General features: G+C 37.0%; 4 protein-coding genes and 1 pseudogene across 6 annotated transcripts; 1 reads left to right on the top strand and 4 right to left on the bottom strand.

The window, feature by feature from the left end:
* Window positions 1-4063: 4063 nt before the first annotated feature.
* LOC133731010 (disease resistance protein RPV1-like) lies at window positions 4064-8233 on the bottom strand (annotated as a pseudogene).
* On the bottom strand, window positions 7799-12226 carry LOC133728365 (mitochondrial ATP-independent inner membrane protease subunit 1a). Of its 2 annotated transcripts, none has more exons than XM_062155778.1 (5): window positions 11883-12222; window positions 11582-11803; window positions 10712-10822; window positions 9925-9989; window positions 7799-8245 (listed from the first exon to the last, which is right to left on the bottom strand). In XM_062155778.1, exons 1-4 carry the CDS (start codon window positions 12009-12011, stop codon window positions 9951-9953), a joined length of 501 nt encoding a protein of 166 aa, XP_062011762.1. In that variant the 5' UTR covers window positions 12012-12222; the 3' UTR covers window positions 7799-8245; window positions 9925-9950. The 2 variants fall into 2 exon arrangements, with proteins under 2 accessions (XP_062011762.1, XP_062011763.1); XM_062155779.1 differs by lacking the exon at window positions 7799-8245 and adding an exon at window positions 9010-9086 and having other exon boundaries at window positions 11883-12226.
* A 658-nt stretch (window positions 12227-12884) lies between these two features.
* On the bottom strand, window positions 12885-17180 carry LOC133728364 (solanesyl diphosphate synthase 2, chloroplastic-like). Its single transcript, XM_062155777.1, has 6 exons — window positions 16635-17180; window positions 16388-16512; window positions 14624-14751; window positions 14441-14544; window positions 14217-14344; window positions 12885-13759 (listed from the first exon to the last, which is right to left on the bottom strand). Exons 1-6 carry the CDS (start codon window positions 16864-16866, stop codon window positions 13211-13213), a joined length of 1266 nt encoding a protein of 421 aa, XP_062011761.1. The 5' UTR covers window positions 16867-17180; the 3' UTR covers window positions 12885-13210.
* Window positions 17181-20293: 3113 nt separating this feature from the next.
* On the bottom strand, window positions 20294-21462 carry LOC133734349 (glucan endo-1,3-beta-D-glucosidase). Of its 2 annotated transcripts, none has more exons than XM_062161978.1 (4): window positions 21253-21462; window positions 21129-21154; window positions 20799-21036; window positions 20294-20450 (listed from the first exon to the last, which is right to left on the bottom strand). In XM_062161978.1, exons 1-4 carry the CDS (start codon window positions 21302-21304, stop codon window positions 20425-20427), a joined length of 342 nt encoding a protein of 113 aa, XP_062017962.1. In that variant the 5' UTR covers window positions 21305-21462; the 3' UTR covers window positions 20294-20424. The 2 variants fall into 2 exon arrangements, with proteins under 2 accessions (XP_062017962.1, XP_062017963.1); XM_062161979.1 differs by having other exon boundaries at window positions 20799-21033; window positions 21253-21455.
* Window positions 21463-22242: 780 nt separating this feature from the next.
* LOC133728361 (fatty-acid-binding protein 3, chloroplastic) lies at window positions 22243-26996 on the top strand. Its single transcript, XM_062155776.1, has 5 exons — window positions 22243-22656; window positions 25315-25416; window positions 26008-26163; window positions 26254-26468; window positions 26702-26996. Exons 1-5 carry the CDS (start codon window positions 22431-22433, stop codon window positions 26858-26860), a joined length of 858 nt encoding a protein of 285 aa, XP_062011760.1. The 5' UTR covers window positions 22243-22430; the 3' UTR covers window positions 26861-26996.
* The last annotated feature ends 402 nt before the right edge of the window (window positions 26997-27398 follow it).

Raw genomic sequence — 27398 nt, 5'->3', positions numbered from 1 at the left:
GACATCGACAGACGCCGATTTCGCCTTCGCCAACACAATAAATTCTCCGACCGATTGCTCTGGATCGAGATCATGGTTGGTTCTTCGAGGAAGCTGAGATCCTCGACGTCCTTGCAGCAAGAGAAAGATGACGCACTGCGTCGCCGTGAGGGTAGGAGAGAGAGAGAGAAAGAGAATGAGTGGCAATGTGTAATTTTATAATTCTTTTGTGCCTAAAAATGACATTTTACTTTAAATTGGATTAGTGAGAATAAAAATCTGTTGCTGGGGTAAGTGAGATTATTTTTGCCAATTTTGGTGCTTTGGGTAAAGGACCCAAAATTTGAACTATTACGTGACCACTTTTGCACCAAGTAAATATATGTTCATAACTAAGTGGTGTTTGAGGCTAACGGTGATTTACGCTGACGTACTTCTGTAAAAGAGGTTAACGGTACCTCCTCAAACCACTCTACGTACATCAAAAGATGTCGCGTGCTTCTTTTCAAAAAAAAAAAAAAAAAATTCCGAGACCACAGTTCATACCAAAAATTGTGAACTATAGCACACGTTTTTTTTTTTTTTGGTCAAATTATCATGTTTTTATTTTCTCACCATAATATTTTTATTTATAAATCATGATTTTTTAAGAATTCTATAACTAAAAGAACTCAAAATCCCAACCCAATTTTTTTTAATGATTTTTCAATGTCGGAAAACCGAGAAAATCATAAAAATAAATTTGGTCGAGATCTTTGCAGTCCGTCACTTGGAGAATCTCTTAAAATCATGCTTTACCAATGGTGATATTATGGCACATGAAAATTTTAACAAAAAGGGATGCATGTTTTAGATTTGTCATGACATGCTTCGAGTGCCACTATGGCATGTCGTAAGTGCCAAACCATGTTAAAACCTTTATTTCTTAAAAATCTGTTGTGTCATGATCTAACCATTGATAAAACATGATTTTTAAGGGCTGCTCTAAATAAATAAACTTAAAATATTAATTTTTTTTTTTCGATTTTCTTAAATTTTTGATTTTAGATAATAGTAAAAAATAAAAAATAAAAAAAAGTAGTTGGATATATACTTTTGAGACTTTGAACTCCTAAAAGAGCAAATGGTATATACATGCAACGAATGCCCTGCAAAGTATTTACATTCCAGTATAGGTGCATGACAAAATATTCTTGTTTCGAGTTCTTTCAGTTTCACGTTGAAATCGATGGGTGCTTGAGTTGTAAGGCTGTGGTAAAGGTGCTTTGGGCTCGACTAGGCAAAGGCCTGCTGTAAGTTAATGAATGAAAAATGTGAAACTTATTTGAGTTTTGGTTCGATACTGCTTGGATTGTTGTGGGTTTTGGGTGTCGTTGCCAAATTGTTGCTGGATTTTGGATTTATGGGTTTGGGTTTGTGGTTGAAATTTTGGGGTCTATGTTTGCTCCGCGTAATAAACCCATACTTGGTGGTCCTGGAATTCCGGATGATTGGCTTAGCACCATGAAAACCAGAATTCATTTTTATTCTGCAGTACAATTAAAAGGCTTAAAGCACACTAGTCCATTCCTCAATACATACGGTATTGGGCACTTCGCATATTACTACTGTTTTCTTTGGTTTATGCTCACAAAGTTCCAAGCTTAAACCAATAAAATTAACCTAGCATCTCTTCAACTGATGAGCGGTAGTTATCTAGAAAACGACGTGGGCATTGCCATTAAGTTTTGGTGGACGAAGTGCTTGGCTAGTCACTCAAGTCATTTCCCCAAGTAAAAGGCAGAGCAAAAGATCTGGCTAAGAAAGGATGGTATATAACTGTAGTACTCTGGCAATATGAAAATTATATCACAGTATAATGGACATAAGAGATTAGAGCAAAGTTCATAAGAGATTTTCTGGGACCACTAGTAAATGGACAATCTAGCAATATCTAAATTGTAACTCTTTAATATATGTTGTTCCTCCATCAATACATGCACATCACTCGTCCAACAGGAAAGTGTTTGCTGGCACCATCAGCCAAAAAACACAGTATTTTGAGTACAAAATCACAGTTATGCCAAGTTCAAAAAAAAATATATACCTTTTTGAGAAGGATCACGTTTGTTGGAAGAATTTAAACCATCAGCCAAGTTCAAGCTTGATTGCTGAACGAATCATTGAATTCTACAACAGTCACACAAGCCTGAGAATGTTGGTTCCTCTTGAGGATCATGGTCATTGAGAATGTTAGTATCATCAAGTACCGTAAAAAGAGACGCTTCCGAGGGATTCTTTAAGAGACTCGATTGTTCCTGCGATGAGGACAGCCACTGTGCCTCTCGATGATCATCATAATCAATGTTAGTATCATGAACTGTTAAGGAAACCGAGGGTTTGGGAGGAATCTTCTGAAGACTTGTTGGTCCCAAAGATAAGGAGAGCCATTGCGCTTCTTGATGATCATAGCCACTGCTAGTATCACCAACTTCCATGACAACTGAGAATCCAGCTGCATCACTGTCATGAAGACTTGTTAGTTCGAAAGACAAGAAACCCAGCGGCGCCTCTTCATGATCATAATTAAAGCTAGTATCACCATCTGCCATTACAATAGAGGGTTCAAGAGGACTAATCAGAGAACTTGTTGGTCTCAGAGACAAGGAAAGCCAATTCTCCTCTTCATGACCATGACCAATGTTACTATCATCAAATGCCATGACATTGACTCCATGAGGCCCAAGTTGAATACCCGTTGGTGCCAAAGACAAGGCAAGCCATTCGTCTTGAGGATTAATAACATTGGTATCATCTACTTCCTTCAAAACTGATGAGGCCACAGGAGGCTTCAGGAAACTTAGGAGGTCCAGTGTTCGAGTGGTCATTGGCTCAGAAGACAAGGAAAACCACTGCTCTTCCTCGTGATCAATGTCATCCACATCAATGTCAGCACTATCACTGTCATCGCTGTCATCCACATCAATGTCAGCACTATCACTGTCATCGGCTTGGCTAGTGTCATCCACATCAATGTCAGCACTATCACTGTCATCGGCTTGGCTAGTATCATCAACTCCCATGACCGCTGAGGCTCCAGGAGGCCTCTTTTGCTGTGGATTCATTGGTTTCAATGAAGAGGGAAACCACTGCTCTTTCTCTGTATCACCATCATCGTCGATATCACTATCATTTGTTGCCATGACAATGACTCCATGAGGCCGTTGTTGAATACCCGTTGGTGCCAAAGACAAGGAAAGCCATTCCTCTTGAGGATTAATAACGTTGGTATCATCTACTTCCTTCAAAACTGATGAGGCCACAGGAGGCTTCAGGAAACTTAGGAGGTCCAGTGTTCGAGGAGTCATTGGTTCCGAAGACAAGGAAAACCACTGCCCTTCCTCGTGATCATTGGCATCGCTGTCATCCACATCAATGTCAGCACTATCACTGTCACCGGCGTGGTTAGTATCATCAACTCCCATGACCGCTGAGGCTCCAGGAGGCCTCTTTTGCTGCGGATTCATTTGTTTCGATGAAGAGGGTAACCACTGCTCTGTCTCTGTATCACCATCATCATCGATATCATTTGTTGCCAGGACGTCCCTAATTTGGTGGCATACTAGGTGGACTCCACAGCTTCTAACTGACAGAAACAGTGACCCATAAGAGTCATCGCTATAACAGAAAATTCCAACCTCGCACGTATCATACTGCAACAAACTCTCTCCATCTGCATGTGGCTTGTATGTACCCGCCAATGGGATGTACTTCAACCAAACATGGGTTGACTCCGGCCGACAGGAAGTGCAAATGTACATATGTCTGTCTACTCCGTTGATACGAATTTTGGCATAAATAGTGAAACTACTCCGACACTCTTCAAAAACAACACACACAGCCAATCCTGACTTCTCCCATTCTACATATCGAGGTATTTTAATAGAGGCTTCACAGATAACTGTAGAGTTGAGGATTCCTGGCAATAACAGCCGATCTTGACCCTCCTCACAACGATAGTTGAACCACATTGGAACTTCACTGCCTGGAAGTATAATCTCAAAAGGATAAGAGTGCTGGAAGATACCTGCAATAGTTACAGCAGTCATGATCGTAACAACATACAGAGAGCGAAAATAAGAGAACAGAGAAAAACCTGATTCAGTAAAACAAATTCGATCCTTGCCAAGTCATAACCATTATATGCACATAGTTTGTCGCAATTAATCAAGAACAGTTGCTCAAGCCCTTGTGACTCGCTCTCATGTCCAAATACACTTGACAGTATTGGAAATATTTCCAATGCTTTGCAGTTTCCAGCCCTTACTTCTCTTACTTTTGGTGGAAGTTCTGGAATTTCTCGAAGCTTGGTGCAACGATCCAAGGTAAGGATCTCCAAGTTAACAAAATTGATAATGTACGCAGGTAGACTAACAAAGTTGTTTCCTGATAGACGAAGAACTCTTAATGTCGAAGAGCAATCAAGAGCCACGAGGAAATCACTTTTTGATAATTTACATCCTATCATCAGCAAAGAATGTAGATTCGGAAGTAATGAGCTACAGTTGTCTTGTGAGATATTTGAGTTGGCTTGGGAAGTACTGATACTTCTTATTGACATATTGTTACAATAAGTTGTATCTAATGCTTCAAGCCCAGTAAGATATGAAATTGATGGTGGCAATTCACTTATGCCACTGCCTTCCAATTCCAATTCTGTGATGAATTCCATCTTGTCCCCAATTTCTGGGAAAGTCTGAAGTCTTCCGCAACCTTTAAGACAAAATCTTCTCAGCGATTTCAAGCTAATTCTTGTTGGAAATATCTCAAGGTTGGAGCACCGCTCAAGATCCAAACTAACAAGTTTAGGAAGGAATCCAACAGAAGCATCAACCTCAACTAAACTTGTGCAACCAAAAAGATCCAAGTGCTTTAAGTTTGGGCTTCCTGATAAGTCAGGTATTTTTGTAAGGAATTGACAACCAAAGAGATGTCAGCTTTGACAAGTTCTGAGAAACCAAAGAAAGAAACAAGAATCAAGGATCAAATGTTAAACTTGATAACAATTAATTTAAAACAAGATCTTTTCTAAAGAAAAACTCTATCCCAACACATGGAAATAATTGATATACCTTAAATCCGCTCCCGAGTTGTCTGATGCGACTGTGAGGCATATTGAACACAACAAGTTCATTTAACTGAAGTTTGGATGGCATAGATTGCAACTCACAGTTACCCCAATCAATCAACCTCAACTTGTTTGGGAGAAAACTGACTTCCCCATAAAGGCTTGCATTACGGTTTATAAAAAAGCAGAGGTTTGTCATGCCTGAGAAACTATTTGCATTCAAGTGTAACTCGTCTGGTTTAGGCAACTTTATCATGATGCCTTTAATTTTATTTGTTCCCTGTAGTGTGAAAAAGAATTAGGATTAACAAACCACTTCATTTATCAAATCAAATTGCAAGGACTATAGTTCTGTTTGTTCTACTTACTGTATTTTCGCTTAGAACATGGGACACATCTTCATGAAACCACAGTCTGCTACGTTCACCAGGCTCTGTGGGAGATTCTTCATGAACTATATCCTTTCCCATTTGCTCTAGCAAGTCATGCATCAAAATCCTATTGTCTTCAATAGATATAATGGCTTTCTGCACGAGTTCTTGAATACAATCCTCAGCGTTCTTGAGGGTTTTACATTGTAGTATCTGCATCACATAGTCCTTATTTTGACCCTTGAAGAAACAAGCAATATCAAGGAAAACTTGTTGCACACGATATGCCAATGCAGCATAACTTATTCTGAGTATACTTTGGATAGACTCATAAGGATCTCCTTCCTGACAATCTAATTTAGCTTGCCAATGTTCCATGCTTTGGTTACGGAGATGAGATCCTAAAAGTGTCAGACCTAACGGAAGATGTTGAGCATAGGCAATTGCACGTTCTGCAAGTTCCAAATAACCATCTGGGGGTGCATTCATTCCAAAGGCATTCAAACTGAACAGCTCAAGAGCTTGTTGGTAATCCAATTTTCTGACCTTGTATATCAAGTCTATTCCATGCCTAGTTAGCAATCCCCTATCTCTAGTTGTTATGATAACTCTACTGCCCTGACCAAACCAACTTTCATCTCCAGCTAACTTGTTTAACTGATCTAAATGATTCACATCATCAAGAATTAAGAGAACCTTTTTCAAGCTCAGAAGTTGCTTTATAACACTGATTCCTCTATCGACGCTGATCACATTCAAGTCATTGCCTCCAAGAGTCTCTCGAAGAATTCTCTCTTGTAGTTGTAGTAGTCCTCCATGTGACATTGAATTTTCTCTAACATTCTCCACAAAACAACTACTTTCAAACTTATGAGCAATGGAATTATAAACAGCTTTAGCAACCGTTGTCTTGCCTATTCCAGGTGTGCCCCATATCCCTACCATGCAACAAGGATTTCCCCCAACATCCAATATCGCATTCACATCTCGTACAGATGACTGTAATCCTGTAGGGTACTTGGCCACATGCAGATATGTGCAGCTTAGCACATGGACCGAGATACTCTCAACGATTTTGCTGATGAAATTATATTCGTACCTACCAGTAAAAGCATATGTTAAATTTCACTCCCAAATAGTTCTATATTATTTTTTATATGCTATTGAATCTTATACTACCATTTTCTTCTTTATCTACAGTACTTTGTTTTGTTTGGAAAAGAACAATAAAAGCTCGAAAAATTCAAAGGAGAAATGTAACATTTTAATATAAAATAAAGCCCAAAAGTAATGCATCAGAGTGTTAGGAACATACTCTCCTTCTTTGAAATGCCATCCGGACAAATTTGCTGCTTCCGTAAGAGCTTCTCTCCATTTGGGCACCCTTTCCATGTTATCCCTGAATTTGCGAATACATTCAGCAAATGAAGCACCAAAGGTACCTGTTTGTTTGCGTACATGTGACGGATCCACCTTGTAGAAAACTGGCCAAACCATTTGATGGTTCAATTCTTTACATTGAAGGATCTTGACGAGTTCATCCAAGCACCACCTTGAGGATGCATAGTTTTCAGAGAATACAATGATAGAAATCCTCGACTCTTCGATTGCTTTGACCAGCGCCGGTGATATTTCTCCTCCTCTTATAAGTTGATCATCGATAAAGGTGTTGATTCCCTTCCTGAGCAAAGCATGGTACAAATGGTCAGTAAAATTTGTACGTGTGTCCTCTCCTCTGAAACTCAGAAAGACATCATATGTCCATGAACGAGTTCCAGTATTGGTGAAAGGAGCCATATTGTTTTTGGTGAGTTAGCCTTGTGCTTTCAGCTTGATAAGCAGTTTCCTGCAATGTGGAAGTGAAGAAGAAATAGGTTAGTGTAACTTTCCGGGAAGATGGAATCTATTATATGACACGCTTTATTGTCAGCTACTCACTAAGTCACTATATTCAACTAGAAGTCTAAAAGCTTCGGCATAGTGTCTGAAATATTTGACCCTTTCTTATCACATATTTTAATAGATTCCAGCTTCCCGGAAAGTTACACTAACCTATTATCCTCGTCCCTTCCCAGACGGCCAATATTTGAAAGAAAGAATCTTTTTCTTTTTCATTTTTATATTTTAATCAAAACTTTATAAAACACGCTCTGATCACTTTAATGGTGTTTATTCCGTCATCAAGGAATTCATAGTACATTTCATTTTTGAAGTCTTAGCTCATTGCACTAAATCCATGGATCGGCGACCACAAATACTAATTCTGAGGTGGATGGGGCAACCGAGCACAGAACGTATTGAGTAGGAACAGGACTGTAGACAAAAATTATTCACACCACTGTTGAAAATTGAAAGTTCTCACTAATTTATGTTTATCAATCAAATAGTTCAAAACTTCAAGCACTTTCTCGTACTTGGGTCAATCTAATCAAGTATCCTGTCCGCAGGCAAAGAATGCGCACTATAGACGCTATGCAAAACATTAGGGACAGACAAAGAATAGAACTCAAAAATGTACATATTCAAATTTTCTTTGTTGCAGGTGACAATGATTCTACATGAGGTTCTTGGGTTGTAGTCGCCAGGTATTCAGAGTTATAGAGGTTAATGAGGAGGTGAGATAGGAGACTTTACTGTACCAGCTGGACCATTTTGTATTGGCAATGGCTTTTGTTCATCATGATAAAGAATGACAATGTACATGAATTCAAACCCGAGTGATCTTCTGCAGTTTCATAAGCAACAAAGATAACGAAGTAGCAGTCTTTCAATTTGAACAGTACAGAACCTGCAATTGTCAACAGTTCACAATCAGGGAAGCAAACAATAAATATCAGAATGATTCTGCAGTTCTTTTCTTTTAAGCTCCTTTCAGTTCGCTCGCACTTGAAGCTCAATATCATAAAATATAGATTTTAAGGGGATGTAACACACTGTAAAAACTCGTATAATTGAAGGTGTTCTATAATGTGTAATGTACCATTTGAGTAAGAACTTGGAAACCAGTTGCACTTTAGACATTTAGTAGTATTCTGGAGATACACAACAAGAACTATATATGCAATCATTATACTTGGTTATGGGGACACCACATGAAAAGATTATAACAATCTATTGGCAATGAAACCAAGAATATCTTTCGCTTATTACTTTTGTTCTATTGAATCATTTGTCAACAGTTATAAATTTATCAACTTCTGCAGAAAGCAGTATATGTGCAAACATTTGGAAAGGAACATATCGCATTATTTCATGCCAAATAAATGGAATTTTTTGCCATGGCAGCAGTACTCAACAGGTTTCCAATTAAATGTATGGTGATTCCAACCAACAATCAATTTCAAAGACTAATTTTAGACTCATAACCAATTACACTTAAAAATGAGCCACAGAGGTTGTGTGGCATGTGGTAGAGCCCAACCATCCACTTTTATTAATATTATCATTGGCTATGTCAACAGCCATTATGTATGAGACTTAAATCTGGCCACTTCCGCTTGTGGTGTTTTTTTTTTTTTTTTTAAGCAATAAAATTTTCTGATCGGTCTCGAAAAGCATTACAAAATGCCATGTACACTTTAGAGCCTCTGAAATCTTGTGTCAATCATCTAATACACCACTAAGAATTTCTGAAAACAAAAGATAAGAAAGAGATTCACAAAATAAAGACCCTAAACAAGAATAGAATCATTTGTATAAACAGGAAGCATCATATTAAGAAAGTGAGCCCGCCCACATTCTTGAAATAAAAAACAAACCTAAAACTATAAGTAAAAGAATCTTAAGGAATTTTTAATCCAGTTTTTCTCATCAGAAAGTGGAAAATGTTTGAAATATGGCTACCGGATCACGCAAAAGCACACCAATACTATTGTCATGGAAATCTGAAAAAGCAATAATTGCTATTGTATAAAGAAAGAGTTCAAAAGCAAAGATCGTCAGAACTACCAACATAGAAAAACAAAGTAAAAGGTTGTCTTTCATGCTTTACAATGCTTCTAAAATTAACAGAGGCAGATAGAGAATATCTCAAATATCATGTAAATGAGAATTCATTAATTTCAAATGAGGTGGGAGAAATTCTTTAAAGTCCCCAACAGCTGGAAAGTTTCAGAGTCTAATCAGTCCATTCATCCAACTTGTTGGAGATATGCTCGAACGAGCGTGAACAGAAAAAGAATGCAACTTCCATGGGCAACAAAAACTAAATGTTCTTTGTAGTGCAAAAAAATTGCAATGCTCTGCCTAAGCTATCCAAAATTTTAGCCTGAAGTTTCTAACAAACAAAATCTTCAAGTATCATAAATATATCAGAAGCAAGCAACCAAAAATAACATGATCTGCAAGTATCATGTTGTCATCATAGAGTAATCCCACACCGTAAATGCAGCAATTCTATAACACAAAAGCATTGAAGGGATAGAAAACAAAATTCAAAATGCGAACAGAATTCAATTAGAGATTTACCTTTAACAATATAATCTTCTTTATGCTTAATCATCCACTAATCCAAAGCCATCAGGTGGCCATACCTAATAATAACATGAAAAAAAGAAAATATCAGGTCTTCCTAAAGGCATAAAGAGAGGCCATAAACATTACTTATTGTGCAAAGTATATACAAAAAGCGTAGTGAATTATATATTCAATAACCACTTTTCAAAAGAATAAATGACAGAGCAAAACAAGGAGTCGATTAGGAATCCATGCCAAAGAAAATAATAAAACACAAACATTACCAACCAGGAAACACTAGAAGCTAGCCTCACTACACAACATAACCAATTTATAAGAAGTATTTTTCAAAGCAGTGGACATCTTTAATAAGACAATCAGAAAACCAGTACAAGTCTTCTAGCCTATTAATCATGAACAGAACATGACTATTTAGCAACAACAACCAGTATCTTAGTCACACTACATAACAATTGTCAATTCAATTTATTGTTAGTACTCTACCTTATGAATGAATGACAATAGTAAAACTAACAAAGTAGGCATAACAAGATTTAAAGAAATTGCTCAGAGACAACATACAAAATAGACCAGGGGCATAAATATCTCACACATCCTATCAACCTCGAAAAGGTAAGAATATCCCGAATAAAGATATTACAGTAAGTCATATATCTCACCACACAAACTACATCCTTATCATTGTCAGGGACTGAATTCCAACCAAAATTACAAATGATGGAATATATAACTTTTTCATAAACATCACTACATTTTAGGAAGGGAAAAAAGGCATTACCCTGAAAAACACTCTGCCTTGAATAAGACCATATGGCACAGGTCCATATGACCGTGAATCAAAGGACGAATAAGTGTTATCTCCCTGAATCCAAACATGCCCCTTCGGAACCTATACGTGGAAGCCCGAAAAGATACAGAAAATAATTAATCACATTATCAACAATACAGTATCACAATTTCAAAAAGGAAAAGTAAACAACTAAATAAATACCATATATAAACCAGAAACTAACATATTTCACCAACCAAACTCTCACATTACTTGTATGTCAGCAACCTCCAATATAAGTTACGGTTTGACTGCCGCTGTTACACAGCACGGCATTCGACCTTTTGGGGTTAATGCTCTCAATGGTGAATCCAGTATAGCATTTAATAGAATAATATTTGTTCACACCAAATAAAAGAGAAGTTTGTAGGCACCAAAGCAGATTCTCAAAATTAACATCCCCTGGGCATCTTTGTGCAAGTATTTTAGGGATAAGTCCCTTGATGCAATTCATCTTGACTAGGGGCAGTTTTGAGTTGATGTAACCTAAGAGTTTGATACACCAGTGCTGCTCTTTTTGCTTATGTGGACTTCTTGTTCATCTATTCTACCAACATGTTTAGATACAGAGACAGTAACTAGTAGAATTTTTAAATTGTTTATCACTAGAGCAAAATATCCCATGTTAGGAATTCAAAGCTCAAACATCCCATGTATTAAGCACTAACAAACTCATACCCCTAAAACGATTTAGTCATGTGAAAATCGAATGCACCATCTTTTGCACTCATAAAAACCACCCTCACACACAAAACAACAACTTGCAATGCATAAAATTTCGAGACGAAAACCGAAACAAAGATCACAAATTTGACACACCACAGTCGTATTGTGCTTGCGAATCCGATGGGGGTCGAAAAAAGTGACCTTATCACCCTCCAAACCGAGGACCCGCTTGGCCACCATCTTTTTCGGGTCGTCGGGAGACCGAACTATGACGACGTCACCGGGGACCACCTTCCCTAATCGATGGGATAGGTGCTCGGCGAGCACCACATCGCCGCTGGAATTGAATGTAGGGAGCATACTCGGACCGTGCAACTGCAACCACCGGAACTAAAAAAAGTTAGAGCCTTTGGATCAATAAGGGAGGAGATAAGGGAATGGTAGGGTTACGGACGAGGGTAGAGGAGCAGAGGTAGGACTCGGTGAGGTGGATGAGACCGATGAACTTTGCGACGGCGAAGGAGACATGCTTGGCTTCGGTTGCGACGGCTCGCCATTGTTTCAGGTGACTGAGGAGTCTCATCTGCAATGCAAAGGTTCAATCTTTATTCTTTACCGAAGAATTTGGGGAACAATTTGTACTCAACTGCAACTTTTTGCTTGCCAGAGAATACAGGAGCGAAAAGATTTGATTTGAGAGGAAGAAGACACAAGGTTTGAGAGGGTCGGGCCGGGCCGGGCCGGATATATCCATGACCCGTTTCAGGGGTGTTTCTATGGAAGCGCTTTTCTAATGTACTTTCTACATGAAAAGTACTTTTGGTGACTCACCGTGAGGACATACAAGTACAGTTCAGCAGAGCACAAGTGATGAACTGATCTAACGGGTTGAGAGTTTTAGAGTTTCAATCATTAGTATGAAGCACTAGAGAACTTTCGGGATACAAACCGGTTCTATTTTAACTTATGAACTAGTGTCGTAAATAATTGTGGATAATCATGTAAATAGATATTGAGTGATCATTGTCAATCACTAATGATTAGTGATTGATAGACTTGTAATTGTTGAAGTGATTGAATTGTAATTAAGCGTTACTTTTTATGTGCACCATGTAATCTTATATAAACTTCCTCATGGTGAGATGAATATACACATTTCATTCTCTGCGTCATTTCTCTCTTCCCCAAACTCTCTTACTTTATGTTTTACAACAACTAGAGAACTTTCGGTGAATCTGTGGTAATATGAACTTTTTATTCATGAGTGCTCGACGCAAAATATGATGTTTTCCCAAGTTCAAATTCTCACTCCGTTTGATCAAAGAAAAGAGGTGTTTCATTTGTATGTGAGTCTTGCTTGAATGATATGCGTGAAATGTGTACCAGTGGCTGATTTACAAATTACAAACATGAATAATATGTAAATACCAAATATAAAAGAAAAATACTGCTGAGATGGTTAAAAACTATACTATTGGTGAATACTATTATTGATGAATGATGAGCAATGACTCAGAATTTTATTGTACAAGAAGTATAAATGATAATTTCATTGCCAAGTTGTGACAAAACAATTAACAGTATAATGAGCTGAAGCTGGAGCATATGAATGTCTCTACCCAATTTGCAAGCACTCGCGAGCAGCCTGTCATTGGCAGAAGCAATTGTAGATGTACAGAAAATGCTTTTACCGGTAGAAGCTTCAATTTTCGGCCTTTCTCCTTCTACCTAAGGAATTTTTGTTTCATAAAGGCTTTCCAAAAAAAAAAAAAACTATCCCCACTAATCAATCCGTTCAAGATTAAACATCACCATATCCTCTAGAGCTAATCGAAATGCAGTCCGAGGAAGGCACTCGAGATTTTGGATTGCAAGCTGAGCTTTTTCTCTGGCTAATTCTTGTGCTTGTTCAATGCCGCCACAACTCTTAACCAAATCAATGGCTTCGTCAAGTGAACCAGTTTCACTGAATTCTGATTCAATCATATCTCTAAGTTTTGGCTCTTTCTCCAGAGCAAAAATAACCGGGGCAGTAAGGTTTCCTTTGGCCAGATCAGTTCCAGCAGGCTTCCCCAGCTGCTCTGCCGACTGTGTAAAATCCAATATGTCATCAACAACTTGGAAAGACAGACCAAGATTCTTGCCATAGTCATACATTTTCTCAGCTACATTGTTGTCAACCCCACTAAAAATAGCAGCTCCTTTGGTACTGGCAGCAATTAAAGAGGCTGTTTTGTAGTAGCTCTTGATTAAGTACTCGTCGAGTTTGACATCACAGTCAAACAAGCTAGATGCCTGCTTTATTTCACCACTTGCAAAATCTTTGATAACCTGCCATATGCACCAACACACTTGCATAAGCTAAAGGTACTTACAATTACGTAACAGACTGCAATCTCTTTCTCAGTTTTGGTTCTTTGATTTGTAAATTTAGATCTGTTATGAAAATACAAACAACTATAAGGGTCCATTTTGAATGGATTGAGTCCAAAGCTTTGGAAGTTTGGCTGTAGTTAACATTATAAGGTCAAATTTCTTGTTTAGTCTATAACAATCCACGTATCTGAAGATGGGAGCTAGGATAAGTATTAAAAAAAAAAATGAAAAATAGAAAACCTAAATGACTCTTTGCACATAGATTTTTGAAATCCATTTCAAAGTTTTTGCACCTAGTCATATCAAATGCAGTCTATTTATGTTTTCCACTCTCTTCTAACACATAGAGCCTAACAATTGAAAGAAGATTGGGATTAAAGCCGTTTAGAGTAGGAATATCATATGGCTTTACCTGGCTAATGAGCTTAATGACCTGAAGATTTTCAAGATTTGCAAGATACCATGATGACTGTGCAAACATGAAGTCCCCAGCTAGCACAGCCACTCTTGTACCAAACATTTGATGAACAGTTTCCTTCCCTGCAATTAAGTATCAAATTCATTGGAATCTGTTCTAAGGGCTAAAACAGAACAAACAAATCTAACATAGTATGTGTGAAATCCATTGAAACTTACCTCTTCGCATGTCACTTTCATCCAATACATCATCATGTATCAAGCTTGCTGTATGGATCATTTCAATAATCTCTGCCAATCGTCGATGTTCTTTTGTAAGTTCCCTGCACAGTTCAGAAAGAAGATCATAAGCCCCTGAAACATCATAAAATACAGTGCTTCAAGAAGTTGGAGAACACTCACTCCAACCCAACTATTTCTGCTGTTGCTCTTGAGACTAGAAACACCAAAGCTGGTCTCATCCGCTTCCCACCAGCGCCAAATATCTGCTCAGCTGCGGACATTAAGACCGGGTTTTCTGCACCAACAATCTAAAACAGCAAGTTATCAGAAATTGTGCTGCTCTGTAGAAGTCTGTTCAGACATAAAGTAACAAATTTAAAGGCCCGATAATATAAATATAGCAGGAATTAAACTACCCCTCACACTGGCCTGCATGCTAATCTAACTTTCCATACACTATCAGCACCCTATCAATCATACAGAAGCAGTAACCAGACAGAGATGAGATTTGGCGCATGGTAACAAATGGAGACATAATGTCATCCTGATTGATTTTCTATCACTTGCTAAAGAGAAATATGTTTAGGAAACCAAATAACTATACAACGTTAAAGATCAAGTCCATAACCCCAAATATGGTCTGTCTACCTCAACAAAATCTATAAAGGTATGACATGAGGAACATAGTTCAACAGTGACAAAAAGGAAGAGTTGACATTTGTGGGAAAGGATAGCTAATATGGAGATTATACCATACATCAAGGCCTCAAGATTGGAAAAGTGTTTCCACAAGTCTAGCTGAAACTGACGAATATAACAACATCAAGTCAGACTGTCCAATGATACTTTCTCTTTTTGAACCAGCTAATTTGGCAACAACAAGAGTGGGATAAAGGCAAGAATGATGATGATGATGATATTTGGATAATACAAAGAAAATAGATGAACGGGACAAGGAAAACAAGAAACAATAGGGTAAGAATTTTTGTTGCCTACCCAAACAGCTGGGATCAGGTACTGCTGACCTCTTCAATTTGATATCTATGCTCATGTATTACTGATAAATCAGTCAAATAGTTAACAGCCAGATCTACACAGAATGGGAAGACATGGACAGAATAAGTGAATAAGGATTCTATTCACAACTAAGGCCCAGCAATAAAATGGGAAATGCAAGATAGGGCATCCAATATGAAGGAGACCTCCACTTATCAGTAAGGCATTGGCAGATATTAGGCTCAAAAGATGAAACAATACAACTCACATGCCACCAAAGCACAAAAATCAACGCACTTTCAGAATTGTGCAATGATGCATATTATTTCTGAACCAACTCAAGTTGGTCTTTGAAATGTCTCAAACTCATAAGGAAATTAGTTCATAAGTTCTAATGTAAACCATCTCTTTTCCACAAAATACATATGTTAAATGGTTATAACATCATAGAATCAAACTAATTAATCACATAAGAATCCTGAATTTCTGTAAAACATTTCTTTCTTACTGCCTCCCAGAGAAAGAAACAAACATTTCCACTCAGAAACAAACATTTCCACTCTGCCTTAAGCAGTTCTCTCCCCACTTCAAAATCAAGCACATCACCACAAAACTAACACAGAGATCAGAACTACAGACAAGCACATAAACACATTTGTTCTGGTTTCTTAGTGGAATACTGCTTTCTTAGAAGCGAAACAAACATTAGTTCCTTAGCTTCAGGGGAAAATGTAAAAATCCTTTCTGTTCTTGAAAGGATGTCGCTAACTGATTCAAATTTAGCAACTTCTAGAACACCATCAAGCCGAAAAGGATTGTTCAAAACTAAGCTTAGCCAACATCAAGAAATGAATAGAAATGTGAAAATGCACAGCAACATTCTAGACCATAAAACACTTTATAGCTATAAAACAACACAGCAGCAGGAGTTTCAAAAAGAGTACTTACTGATAGAAGATTTTGATTTAATGTCAAGAGGTCATCAGCTACCACTTCAAACAAATTCGTCAGCGAAATGGGCCTTCTCTTCTCTTCCTTCAACTCCAAGACTCTTGGAAGGCCTTCAGGAACACCTGTATTGGTCCAAAAACAGAAACCAAAACTATAATTTCAACCATTGATAGAAAACAAGACTCTAACGTCAATTAACTAAAAGTCTAAAACTTCAAACGAAAAGCAAACAATAAAGTCTTACCATTTAGCAGAGTCTCAGCTGCATTCATTGAAGAAACTCCGCACCTAGTCCGGTCCCTCCCACCAAAAACTACCTGCCTAGCTCCATAACCTCTACTACTCCCCTTAGTATTTACCTTTCTGTAATTCCTTATTGAAGAGCGGTCCAACACAGCATTTGAAGAACAACCACAAGCCACCAAATCCAATACAGTTCTTCCAAAATCAAGACTACGGCATGTCATTGACATCATTCTCAGCAATACCCACAAACCCAAATCACCAAAACTCAAACTAAAACCAAAAACCCAGAAACAAAAATCAGCTCAATTGCTCAGAAACCAAACACCAGCAGGAAAAACAGTCATTCAGATACTTGTGAGTTGAGAAAACAATCAAATGGGCCACTGGGAAGGAAGCTTCTGTTTTCACATGCAGCACAGGTTGGAAGCAAAATTGAGTGGATCCAAGAAGCCCACATAGAGTTATGATGTATGCTGTGTTCCTTATCAGTTGGAGGGAATGAGATGAGTGACCCTCAGAGAAAGACTTGTTTTTGTAGTTTGTAGGTGTGTGTGTGTTTTAAAAGCCTAGAGATGAAGTGAAGGACTTCTCCATCTATGGTTACAAATGCTTTAGCTGTTTCTTGTTGGTCAAATGAGAACCAAAGAACCATTTCCCTCTAAACTACCGGTGCCTTCTTTTTCTGTTTTTTCACTTCTTTCTTTGGTCCAGCACTGCCACATGAATATAGAATTTCCTATTTTTCTTTTTTTTTTCTTTCAATCTTTCAACCCAAAAATATATAGATTTTCTTTTCAAAAAAAAAAAAAAAAATATATATATATATATGAGAAATATTTGAATATAAAAAAACACAAACACATATATATGGATTTCAACCTATTAGATCTCAATGATGCCATGGATATGATTTTTAATTTTAATTATTTTGCAATTATTACATTGTGCAAATTAATGCACATACTGTATGTTCACAAAATTGGGGGGCAACAACTGATCAACGTGGTTTGTAAAGTTCTAGTCATTTTCATACAAAGATTCGAATTGATGTTACATGTAATAAACAGAGAAAGTTGGTGCAATTAAGTCGATTCAAATCAAAACTGTTCTCTTTACCCATCTATTGTAAAATCTATTGTCACCCATCTATTACAAATGAAATAAAATCTATTGTCCAAAAAAAAAAAAATAAAGAAATAAAATTTATTTAAGTTATTTTCCAACCAAAAGAACTTCAACTCTTTCTTCTTAAAAGAAACATATAATCATTTTCAAAAAAAAAAAAAAGCATACAATAAAGAAGCCTGAATAGCTATAACGAACAGTAAGATTTGACCACTAATGACCGAAGTCTTGCGATTCATATCTAGTGACGGAGCGAAAATTTCATACCTGAAGAGATACTGTAAACACAATCATGAATTTTCTTATTTGTTGTTGTTGCAAATCGAACAAAACGAAATCAACAAAGTTCTATCAATTCAAGAAATTTAAGATGCTTTAGCAAAACTTGAAATTTAAAAGAAGAATTAGAGCAAATGATTACCTTTTGTTTCATAGAAGTACCTAACTAGAGTAGAAATGGAGTAAACAATGTAGGGGGTGAATAACAAAAGAGGGAAAAGAACGAGAGGCTTCAACAATTTAACCGTTGATTTAGTAACCGAAAAATGCACAGAAATCGATAGTATAGATAAGGACAAAAGTTTAATGGAAATAAGCAAGTGCCAGCTCCCCTTCTCATCCATGAGCAAATCTTTGGTTAGGCTGCCGAACCAACAAACTTTTGCGTCTGGCGAGTAATAAATTGCCACGTTTCTTCATTTTAAAAAGGTAACGGTAATTTTTGGTACTTTTATATTCAAAACAAGGGACATTCGTAGTACGTTGCATCTTTCTATTAGCCAACCTAACCAATTCCAAGAGGTGCTCCTCATCGATAGCTTCTGCCCATACATACTAGGTTAGCCTTGAACACCATAGCAACAATTCTACCATTGTGGGCTTCAACCATCTCAGCAACTATCTTTCTATGCACCGGCGGTGCAAGTGCAAGTGAACTAAGAAATCCAATAGATCTCAGCCGTTGATATTTATAGACAACTTTTTTTTTATAATAAAAAAAATGTACTTGACGTTATCCACTCCTTCATTCTTGTCCTCATAAAGTTGATTTTTCAAATAAAAAGGTACTTACAAAATATAAGATACATACCGACTCATGCTATATATAAATAAAATTGAATAATTACATATAACATATAAAAAAAAAAAAAAAGGAAAATAATCGGGTTGGTCCCTCAACTTTCACTCAATCAATATTTTCATCATTCACATTTGAAAATATTACTTTAATTCCTCAACTTCAATTTCATCTCACACTTTCTTCCATGTCGTAAGTTGTTAAAATTTAGAGTATTTTTGTCAAATCTCTACGCAATTTTTGTCCTGGTGATCCTTCTTCGCTTCAATCCACGGTGACCTAAGGATCCCTCGAAACAACAGACTAGATCTCATACTTGCCACTAAAGTTTCGTCAACAGCCGACTATATCTCCGCTGACCATCGTTGGGCCGCTAGAAATATACGTCCACCACGCCGACTACAGTTGTCACTCGCCAAAGGACATTTGATGAGAGAAGATGTTGAGTTCCTGCACAAAAATGCTTGATCATACAAGACAAGAAACAAAGACAAATGATGTACGTCAAGAAGTATATATATGATAGTATTTTGGAACATAAATTAGTATCACAAATGTATATAGTAAACTATACTGTAGTATAAGTATAACATACTCCGAATTTTTTTACCTTTAAATCTACTTTTTGTTCGTATTCGTCAAAAACCAGGACTCCCAGAAGCATAGTAAGTTCAGGAGGTTATTATTGATTTATAGGTAGGAAGGAATAAGGTGTGTGAGCCCATTATATATTGATGAAATGGGACACATTCAATTATTTTCAACTCCATTCAATATTAATGTGACAGGAAGGAAGCCAATGAGGACCTCCATTACTGCGCGGTTTGGTTTCTTGCATTTCCTCTCTTTCAATTTATGTCATAACTTCAATCTTGTATGAAATATATACGAACTATGATTTTTATCATTTCATCACTGTTGAGTCATTAGAGACAATCTTAATTCCTAGTTTCTCATGCAAATGGATTGTGGATGGTTCTCCATATGGTTTCCAACCCATATATATATATATATATATATATATATATATATATATATATATATAAGACCAACATTTCACATTAAGTTTAAACCTATTGCATAATGCATATTGATTTTTTTTTTTGATTGGGGGGTTAGCCTTTGTTAGATTAGATAACACACACACCCATGCAGGGTATCCTAACATAGCCGGACTAATCCACTGCATCGCCACGGGACAGGAACGCGTACAGGCACAAGACCTCACCGCCGGCTGGCCACCAAGGCCTCATGGGGTTTTTCGAAAGCTAGATTTGGGGGGGTTCCAACTAGGCCCTTCTACCTCCCTACTATCCCTAGTGGTTTAATGTATATTGATTTTAGTCTTTTTTTTTTACTTCAAAAGCACTTCTTTCTTTTATCTTTATTATTTTTGTCAGAAAAACAACAAAATCAGATAACAAAATTGAGGTAAACTGACAAATTGACAGTCCTATAGAACAAAGCATGCATCCTGCTGCATATTTATTAGTGAAATTGCCATAGTTTCTACACACCACATCACCAAAATATATCAAGGTGTCCTCTGAAGGACTACATGCGCATGCAGTTCTTGTGCTAAAAATTATGCATAGATGCAGTCGCCATAACCTGCAAGTCAATACCAAACAGAGGTCAATAACAGTTGGCACTACTCATTTGAATGATATCTGAGATTTTGAGGGCATGGTTGAAAATCGGGACCTCGATGAACATTCAAGTGCAAAATGTAAAGTATAGGGGTTTAAAAATTTGGGGGTTACGAGAATTTAGAGACCCAGGGCTGTTGCCTGATTTGAATTCAGATGCACTGCCTTGTTCATGTAATAATATAGGGATCGACTACTAAAAATGACATCCTATTCACTTTCCATGCTTGACATAACCTTTCGTTGTTTGCTACAATTTAGACTTTTATTGAGGATTATAGTAATTGGCTTGCTGTAAAATGTGACTTACTTGGATTAGTCATGACAATAAGAGCAGAGCACCTAAAATCACAATTCCACTGGTTCCTTCCCTTAGCTTGGTAGTATAGATTCATGGCTATAGAGGCATGATTCATGAGATTATCCGGAGAGGAGCATGGACATCCACCTTGAAGAATCCGACAATCTACGTGAGAGCATGCGAAATTCAGATTCGCTAAAAGCGTTGCTTGGTCTGTTGAAGGTTTGGCCACACACCAAGTTTTCTGCTACATTTCCATAACAATATGAGCAAGTCAGTTTAAAACGTGATCTACAGATTTGATTTTGAGTTTATATTCAGTTGAGAAACTCATATTACCTGCCCATTTACCATTACCAATATTTCTGCAAAAGATACAGCAGTAAATATAATTAGCAAAGGATCCTAGGATTGCCAAATTCTTCAGCTTTTTATAAATTGTACTGGTAAGAAGTAAAAGTACCTGAAGCGAAGGACAAGAGCAGGAGCAAAAGAGTGAGAGTTGCTTTAGCCATAGAATTTACTGACTACTAGCTAGCTTAGCTTTTGATGAAATGAAAATGATGATACAATCACAGAAATGGAGGACTAAATAAAGTGAGAGAAAGGCAAAAGGCAACGGCTACATTGAGTTGCTGACCAAAGCAAAACGGCTATATTGCATGAAAATGGAGCGTTTTGGGTTGGAATTCTCAGCTTTTGGGATTAGTAAACTGAAAAGGGACAAAGAAAGACGTGTAAAGCTCGAAGTGACTTTGCGTCTCTTTCACATCGTTGTCCCTTGCACTTACTTAGGATTTACCATAAATTAATGGACTTGAAGTAAGCAGCAACTGATGGTTTCACTTTCACATATCAATCATCAATGATTCCCTAGTATTTTACCATTAGTAAGCTTATCCTTTTACTGTCTCTAGAAAAGGCAAAAATTTAATTTTACCGTCTTTTGTAAGTTGTACATGGGGATGATGAGAGTGGGTAAAAAACGTATGATCTTCTTGGGTTACAAAATAGTCTCTCTGCTAAGTTTGAATTTTGATCTCTCAATTTGGACCAAAAGATTAAAAAAAATCACATCTAGTTGGTAATTTTTATGCCAAAAGATTACATAGCTAGCCATGTTTTTCTTACATTTTCACCATTTAACTAATTATACTCTAACTTAAACTGAAAATCACGATTTAACTTAAATCAAACACGTCCGGAGATCACTATTTTATTTAAAACCCCAAAACGCAATTTGTACTAATTAAGTGATGATTTAAGTGGTGAAAATGTACTACTCACTATTTAATCCCAAATGTACTGAAATCACCATTTAATCCAAAACCGAAAACCCAGTTTACAGAAGTTGGGCCATAATGGACCCTGGTAAATTTTTGCTTCTGTCTTTTTCGGAAATCGAAAAATTAAATGCGGGATTCAAGAAATTGGTTTTAGCCTTTTAGGCTTGGCGACAACCAAACAATCTCGTTGAGATAGAAGTGAAACAAGCACACAACTCTGCAGTGTAGTTGAACCCACCTTGCTCGATCAGTTCTCAAAAGAGTTTCTCTTTCCTTGGCTAAAAAAGAAAAATCTGTTCTGTTTATCAAACAGTTGGACAGAACAGACTGCTTCAAAAACAGTTGAACTTCAAGAATGTTTGAAGCTGAAGCAATTTGCACTCCAGCATTGCTCCAATTACCCATTCCCACCAGAAAATTTATCTCCTTCAAACCCAGAATTGGGTTTCTGACCAGAATTTCAACTCCAAATGTCTTGCTTTGCCAAACCCATCATTACTCTTGCTCTCTCTTTTCTACTCAACAGGACAGTAGAGCTCAGAACAGAAGCAGTTTCTCTTTAAATGCTTCCTCATCTTCAGGTGTGTCTAGCTTACTCATATCATGTTGCAGTTTTCTACATGATTTGTCTTCAATCTTATGCTATGTGAAGTCGAATTGTTTAAAAGTATGTTTCTTTGAAATTCAGTTGCCATGTTAAAGAGACAGACTTTGGATTATTATCACTTTCTTTACCTTCAAACACAAGTTGGGTTTTGGGTTTTGCAACAATAGCTGAATGCATCTAGAAGTACAATTGCTACTTTTGCAAAGAACATGTAGAGCAATCCTTATATGTTACTGTAGGTAGTGTTATTTACTTATGGAAACTATATGTTTAAAAAGTAGAAACACTGCAAATGTGATATGGAGAGGGTTACAAGCGCAACCCAGTTGAATTGAGAGTCAATTGATTCTGAAACGTGGTGATTTCAGACAATTGTATGCTTATGGATCAGAATTATCCAAAATTTCAGAGTCCGGTGAAGTTGTTAAAACATGGAATAGTTAGGTTGAACTTTGAGCACCATGGCTGACTTGGCTGCTCACTTTGGTTGGAAATTAGGCAATCAGTTAACTTGAATCCTGGGAAGACAACAAAGGCCTGGTATTTACAATCTTTATATTGTGATGTCAAAATGTGTACTTGAGAATGTGAGGAAAATTTATAGTGAAGCCTTTCTATAATGGCTATCACATTGGTACTTTTTAGATCCTTTTGCTGGCAAGTTTGTTACTTGCTCCTCTATGCATTGTTTTATGTGAAACCTCAATCTCTGAATTAGTTTTCGTTTGTGTTCGCTCAAAAATTGTCCCGACCGCGTATCATGGGGTCGAGGGTTTTTTTGGCTTACACGTGTCCTTCTGTTGTGGTGACATGTGCGCGGGCGTGCCAACTCGCGGCCGGGAGGCCAATCGAGGTTTTGTTTTAGATTGTAGATCTTGCGTCGATTTAGCTTATGATCAGTCGATTGTGGGCCGAGGAAGAATCAATCTCGATCGCGGGGTTCTTTCTGCCTTGGATGCAAGGACTTTAGCACGGATCGGTCTTACCTAGCCGCAGTCTTCGTGCTGTGTAACTCGGTGATTGATGTGAAAATGAGGTGACGATGATTCTTTTTATGATTTACTTAATATTTGGATAAAGTAAATAACGTACGCAAAGTAAACACATAAATATAAAAGTGTAGCAAATAAAGATAAAGAACAAGAATGTAAATCGCGGGAAATAAAGTGCAGCAAAGCAACAATCGCAAAGATAAATTGTTCGAGAACGGTAATGTAAAGTGCAGGAAAGATAAATATCAGTAAAGAATGCGATAAAATAAACAAGTAAAGATTGATAACTGTTGTTGAAATGTATTGAGATAAAATTGTATAGTCGCGTAGAGCGTTTGGGTGAGGACCTCTAACAAAGATGCCTATGATCCTTTTTATAGTGAACGATACATTACTAAATAAAGAGAGATACAATCTTGGCTGTAACTGTCAAGACCGTATTGATTGCATAAATTCAAAATTGAGAATCAATGCGCGGTTACCTGCATTTGAATGCCGTAACTGCTAACTTGAGAATTAAAACTCATAATCGTGCATTTAATCTCTGCGGCTTTTAAATATCTTGAATCATTTTAACACCCGCACCTAATTGCCTTTATGAACTTGACTAAGGGCTAGTTTGGGATTGATGTGACTTTTAAAAAAAACTGTTATGCTGTGTTGTGAGAATAATCAGCTGTGAATTAAAATAGATTCGTATTTGGTAAAGAATATTTTTAAAAGTGCTATCAGTACATAAAACAACGTCAGAGCGTGTTTTAATTGAAAGCAGCTTTCAAAAGCAACATTTGTGTTGCTTCTAAAATCTGCTGTCAGTGATCTGTAATTTTCAATTAACGCTACTTTTTATTTATTTACCAAACACAATAAAATCTAAAATTTTAGACAAAAACTGATTTTTTTTAAAAGTGAAGCAATCCCAAACGGAGCCTAACACCATTCAATTGCGGCCATTCATTACGCCGCTAGAATTCAATAGCAATCATCCATTAGCAGTCATTCCCACAAGGCGTATGTGCAAACAGATTGATGTGCAAACAGATTGATATATTTGCTTGTTAGACTTTCCTTTTCTTAATTCATAAATTACTCTAAAATCAGCCATCCTTTCATTTCCTTCGCTGTATTTAGAATATATATATATCAAGCGTTACTGTACCCCCATACAAGTTTTAAGGCTGTAAGGTTTGTGAGATCAATGTTTTCTGTAGATAGGAAACAGAACGAAATGAGCACTGGTAATCAATTTCGCTGTCTTATCAAGCTTCTACTCCAGGAAGTAAAATTCTTTTGTTCAGAAGAAATTCAGTAAAGCTTTACTCTGTTAGAACTTAGAAACATTGAATTCTATTGTACTAACTTGAAAGAGGTTTCCTTTCTGAAAGTCCAAGTTCTAGTAAAATGGAATTCAATGTTTTGATACTGTATTAAGTTTTGGTATGCAAACATTTGTTTTGCTGTTTCATTTCAAACGTACACTCATACATTCTAACAAGCTCTCGTAGCTCAGAGCACCCATTTAGTAAGCGGGAGGTCTTGAGCATTCACCAAAAAAAAAAAAAAGCGCACCGAGACATTCTCCTTTGATTGTATTCATAACAAAATCTGATGTATTTTCCCTATATAAACCAAAACTGCAGTTGGAAGTGCAGGATACATAGAGGAGCCTGCTACCAAAGTGAGATTTCAAACATCTTTGAGCTTGCCTGGGTGCTCGAGTTCATTGGCATTGCTTGGAACTGGTTAGTTTCTTCATATCTCTGCTATTTGATGAAAATAATGATCAGTTGAATTTTGATATAAAAGTCACAACTAGAGAGAAGAAGCCTCTATGTCTCATGTTTCATGTAACAAAAAAGATAAAGCTAAAAGAAAATACACGTATACACTTGTAGGTATGTACTAGGTAGCATGTGAGAAAATTGGTTCTATTATTGATCTTCTGTTTTTAGTTGATAAGTCAGGTAATTAACAGGTTATACCAACGATGATATTTTTGTATGTTTAGCTCATCCTTTTCTCAGAAATGATAAAGAGTAGGACAAAGCAATTCTCCATGAAAACTACAAGGTGGGATGTTGAAACTGGTAAATAACGGGAATATCAGTGACCCACTTGTGCAATCTCTTGATCAGGTGGTTGTTGGTTGGGGGAGGGGGATATCTTCACACTATAGGCTTCCAACAAAACACCCAGAAGATAAAGAAAGATAGCGTGCATTAAATTGAAGTTTTGTACTGTTTTCTTTAAAAATTCCGAGATTCAAGCAGCTTTTTAGTTTTTGTGTGTACAATGCTTTTAGCATATAACTTTAGTGTTGGCAATGATTTCAGGATACAGGGAAAAAGTCTTTGCAATTATTGGCGTTAAAGTATATGCTGCGGGATTATACGTAAATCAGTCCATCTTAAATAACTTGAATGCCTGGAAAGGGAGATCAGCTGCTGTGATTCAGAGGGATCCATCCTTGTTCAGCTCCATTTTTCATTGTAATAACTCGAAGCAGATGCATTTTCCTTGATCCGCACACCGACACTCACACACAGCTAGGTTGCTAACATTAATTTTATTAATTGCAGCTCCTTTTGAGAAATCATTACAGATTATTCTGGTTAGAGATGTTGATGGGAAAACATTCTGGAATGCCTTGAATGATGCCATCTCTCCAAGAATCAAATCACCCACTTCTGTTGATGAGTCCGCACTGTCCACTTTCCGCAGTACCTTCGAAAGGCAACCCCTTAAAAAGGGAACATTCATATTTTTGACTTGGCCGCAGACTTCCAAAATGCTTGTAAGTCTGAATTTAGAGTTCAACTACATTTTCTTATGGATGTGAACTAATGTAGGCTTCTGGGAAGTTTTATCTTTCCTTAAAATAATTTTTTAGACATATTCTAATACTACAATTTGTTGTTTTTGGGCATGCAAACATAAAACATCATTAACTTAAGCCTTCCTATACTATTTTATCAAATTTTTTACCTGTATGCATTCTTATCCAGTTAGATCTATTGTGACATTCAGGTTTCTATCTCATCTAATGGGCTTCCGTCTAGTGTGGATGCTACAATAGAATCAGAAAACGTGAGTTCGGCACTTTTTGATGTGTTCTTTGGAGATGCTCCAGTTTCTCCTCCCTTAAAGGCTTCTGTTGCAAGTGGATTGGAATCAATCCTCAAGTAGATGTCACAAGTTAGTGTTTCATTTTTTTTCTCTTTTCTTTGGGGCATCTTGGTTGTTCTCTTATATGTATGAGTCCATTGACTACTTGAGCTGGCTTAGCTGATAAATAAAAGGTTACCTGAGCTGTAATCTGTTGTATGTGACTGCATAATTACCTTTGACTTTATCAAGAAATTGAAGAAATATAATATCAAAAGAATAATGAATATATAAGATGTGTGTGTGTCATCTATCTCATTGGTGGATGCGAATAAATTTGTCTTCGGTCTCTTAATGTATCATTTATCTAGCACAATCTTCAATTATTTATAGGAAAAACTAGTTGCACCTCATATATAACCTCTGGATCTGATCATGTAAACATGGTCTTAAATTTGGTTTTATGGCTTCATGGCTAAGGCTAGGTAATGTTGGGATTAAGACCATTAGAGAGTATAAGAGTTTGGAGCTAGTTGAAGGCACCATGATATCAATAATGCATGAAATCAGGTTGGAGACTTCTCTTAACTTTTTGGAAAATTAGGGATATTCCTCAAAA

Source organism: Rosa rugosa, chromosome 2, assembly GCF_958449725.1.
Source record: "Rosa rugosa chromosome 2, drRosRugo1.1, whole genome shotgun sequence".
NCBI classification, from domain to species: Eukaryota; Viridiplantae; Streptophyta; class Magnoliopsida; order Rosales; family Rosaceae; genus Rosa; species Rosa rugosa.
Note: the sequence above shows the minus strand (reverse complement) of the source record. Positions and strands in the feature narration are given on the sequence as shown.

Coding starts and splice junctions, on each gene's coding strand:
- LOC133728365 (XM_062155779.1), bottom strand. CDS start 12,011: ATGAGACTCCTCAGTCACCTGAAACAATGGCGAGCCGTCGCAACCGAA. Junction 10,823..11,581: donor GCAAGCACAATACGACTGTG/GTGTGTCAAATT, acceptor TTCCACGTATAG/GTTCCGAAGGGGCATGTTTG. Junction 9,990..10,711: donor AAGGCAGAGTGTTTTTCAGG/GTAATGCCTTTT, acceptor TGTTATTATTAG/GTATGGCCACCTGATGGCTT.
- LOC133728364 (XM_062155777.1), bottom strand. CDS start 16,866: ATGATGTCAATGACATGCCGTAGTCTTGATTTTGGAAGAACTGTATTG. Junction 14,545..14,623: donor GCAGAAATAGTTGGGTTGGA/GTGAGTGTTCTC, acceptor TGAACTGTGCAG/GGAACTTACAAAAGAACATC. Junction 13,760..14,216: donor TCATTAAGCTCATTAGCCAG/GTAAAGCCATAT, acceptor TGCATATGGCAG/GTTATCAAAGATTTTGCAAG.
- LOC133734349 (XM_062161978.1), bottom strand. CDS start 21,304: ATGGCTAAAGCAACTCTCACTCTTTTGCTCCTGCTCTTGTCCTTCGCT. Junction 21,037..21,128: donor TGGTAATGGTAAATGGGCAG/GTAATATGAGTT, acceptor ATGGAAATGTAG/CAGAAAACTTGGTGTGTGGC. Junction 20,451..20,798: donor TATTGTCATGACTAATCCAA/GTAAGTCACATT, acceptor ATTGACTTGCAG/GTTATGGCGACTGCATCTAT.
- LOC133728361 (XM_062155776.1), top strand. CDS start 22,431: ATGTTTGAAGCTGAAGCAATTTGCACTCCAGCATTGCTCCAATTACCC. Junction 25,417..26,007: donor ATTGGCATTGCTTGGAACTG/GTTAGTTTCTTC, acceptor CAATGATTTCAG/GATACAGGGAAAAAGTCTTT. Junction 26,469..26,701: donor CGCAGACTTCCAAAATGCTT/GTAAGTCTGAAT, acceptor TGTGACATTCAG/GTTTCTATCTCATCTAATGG.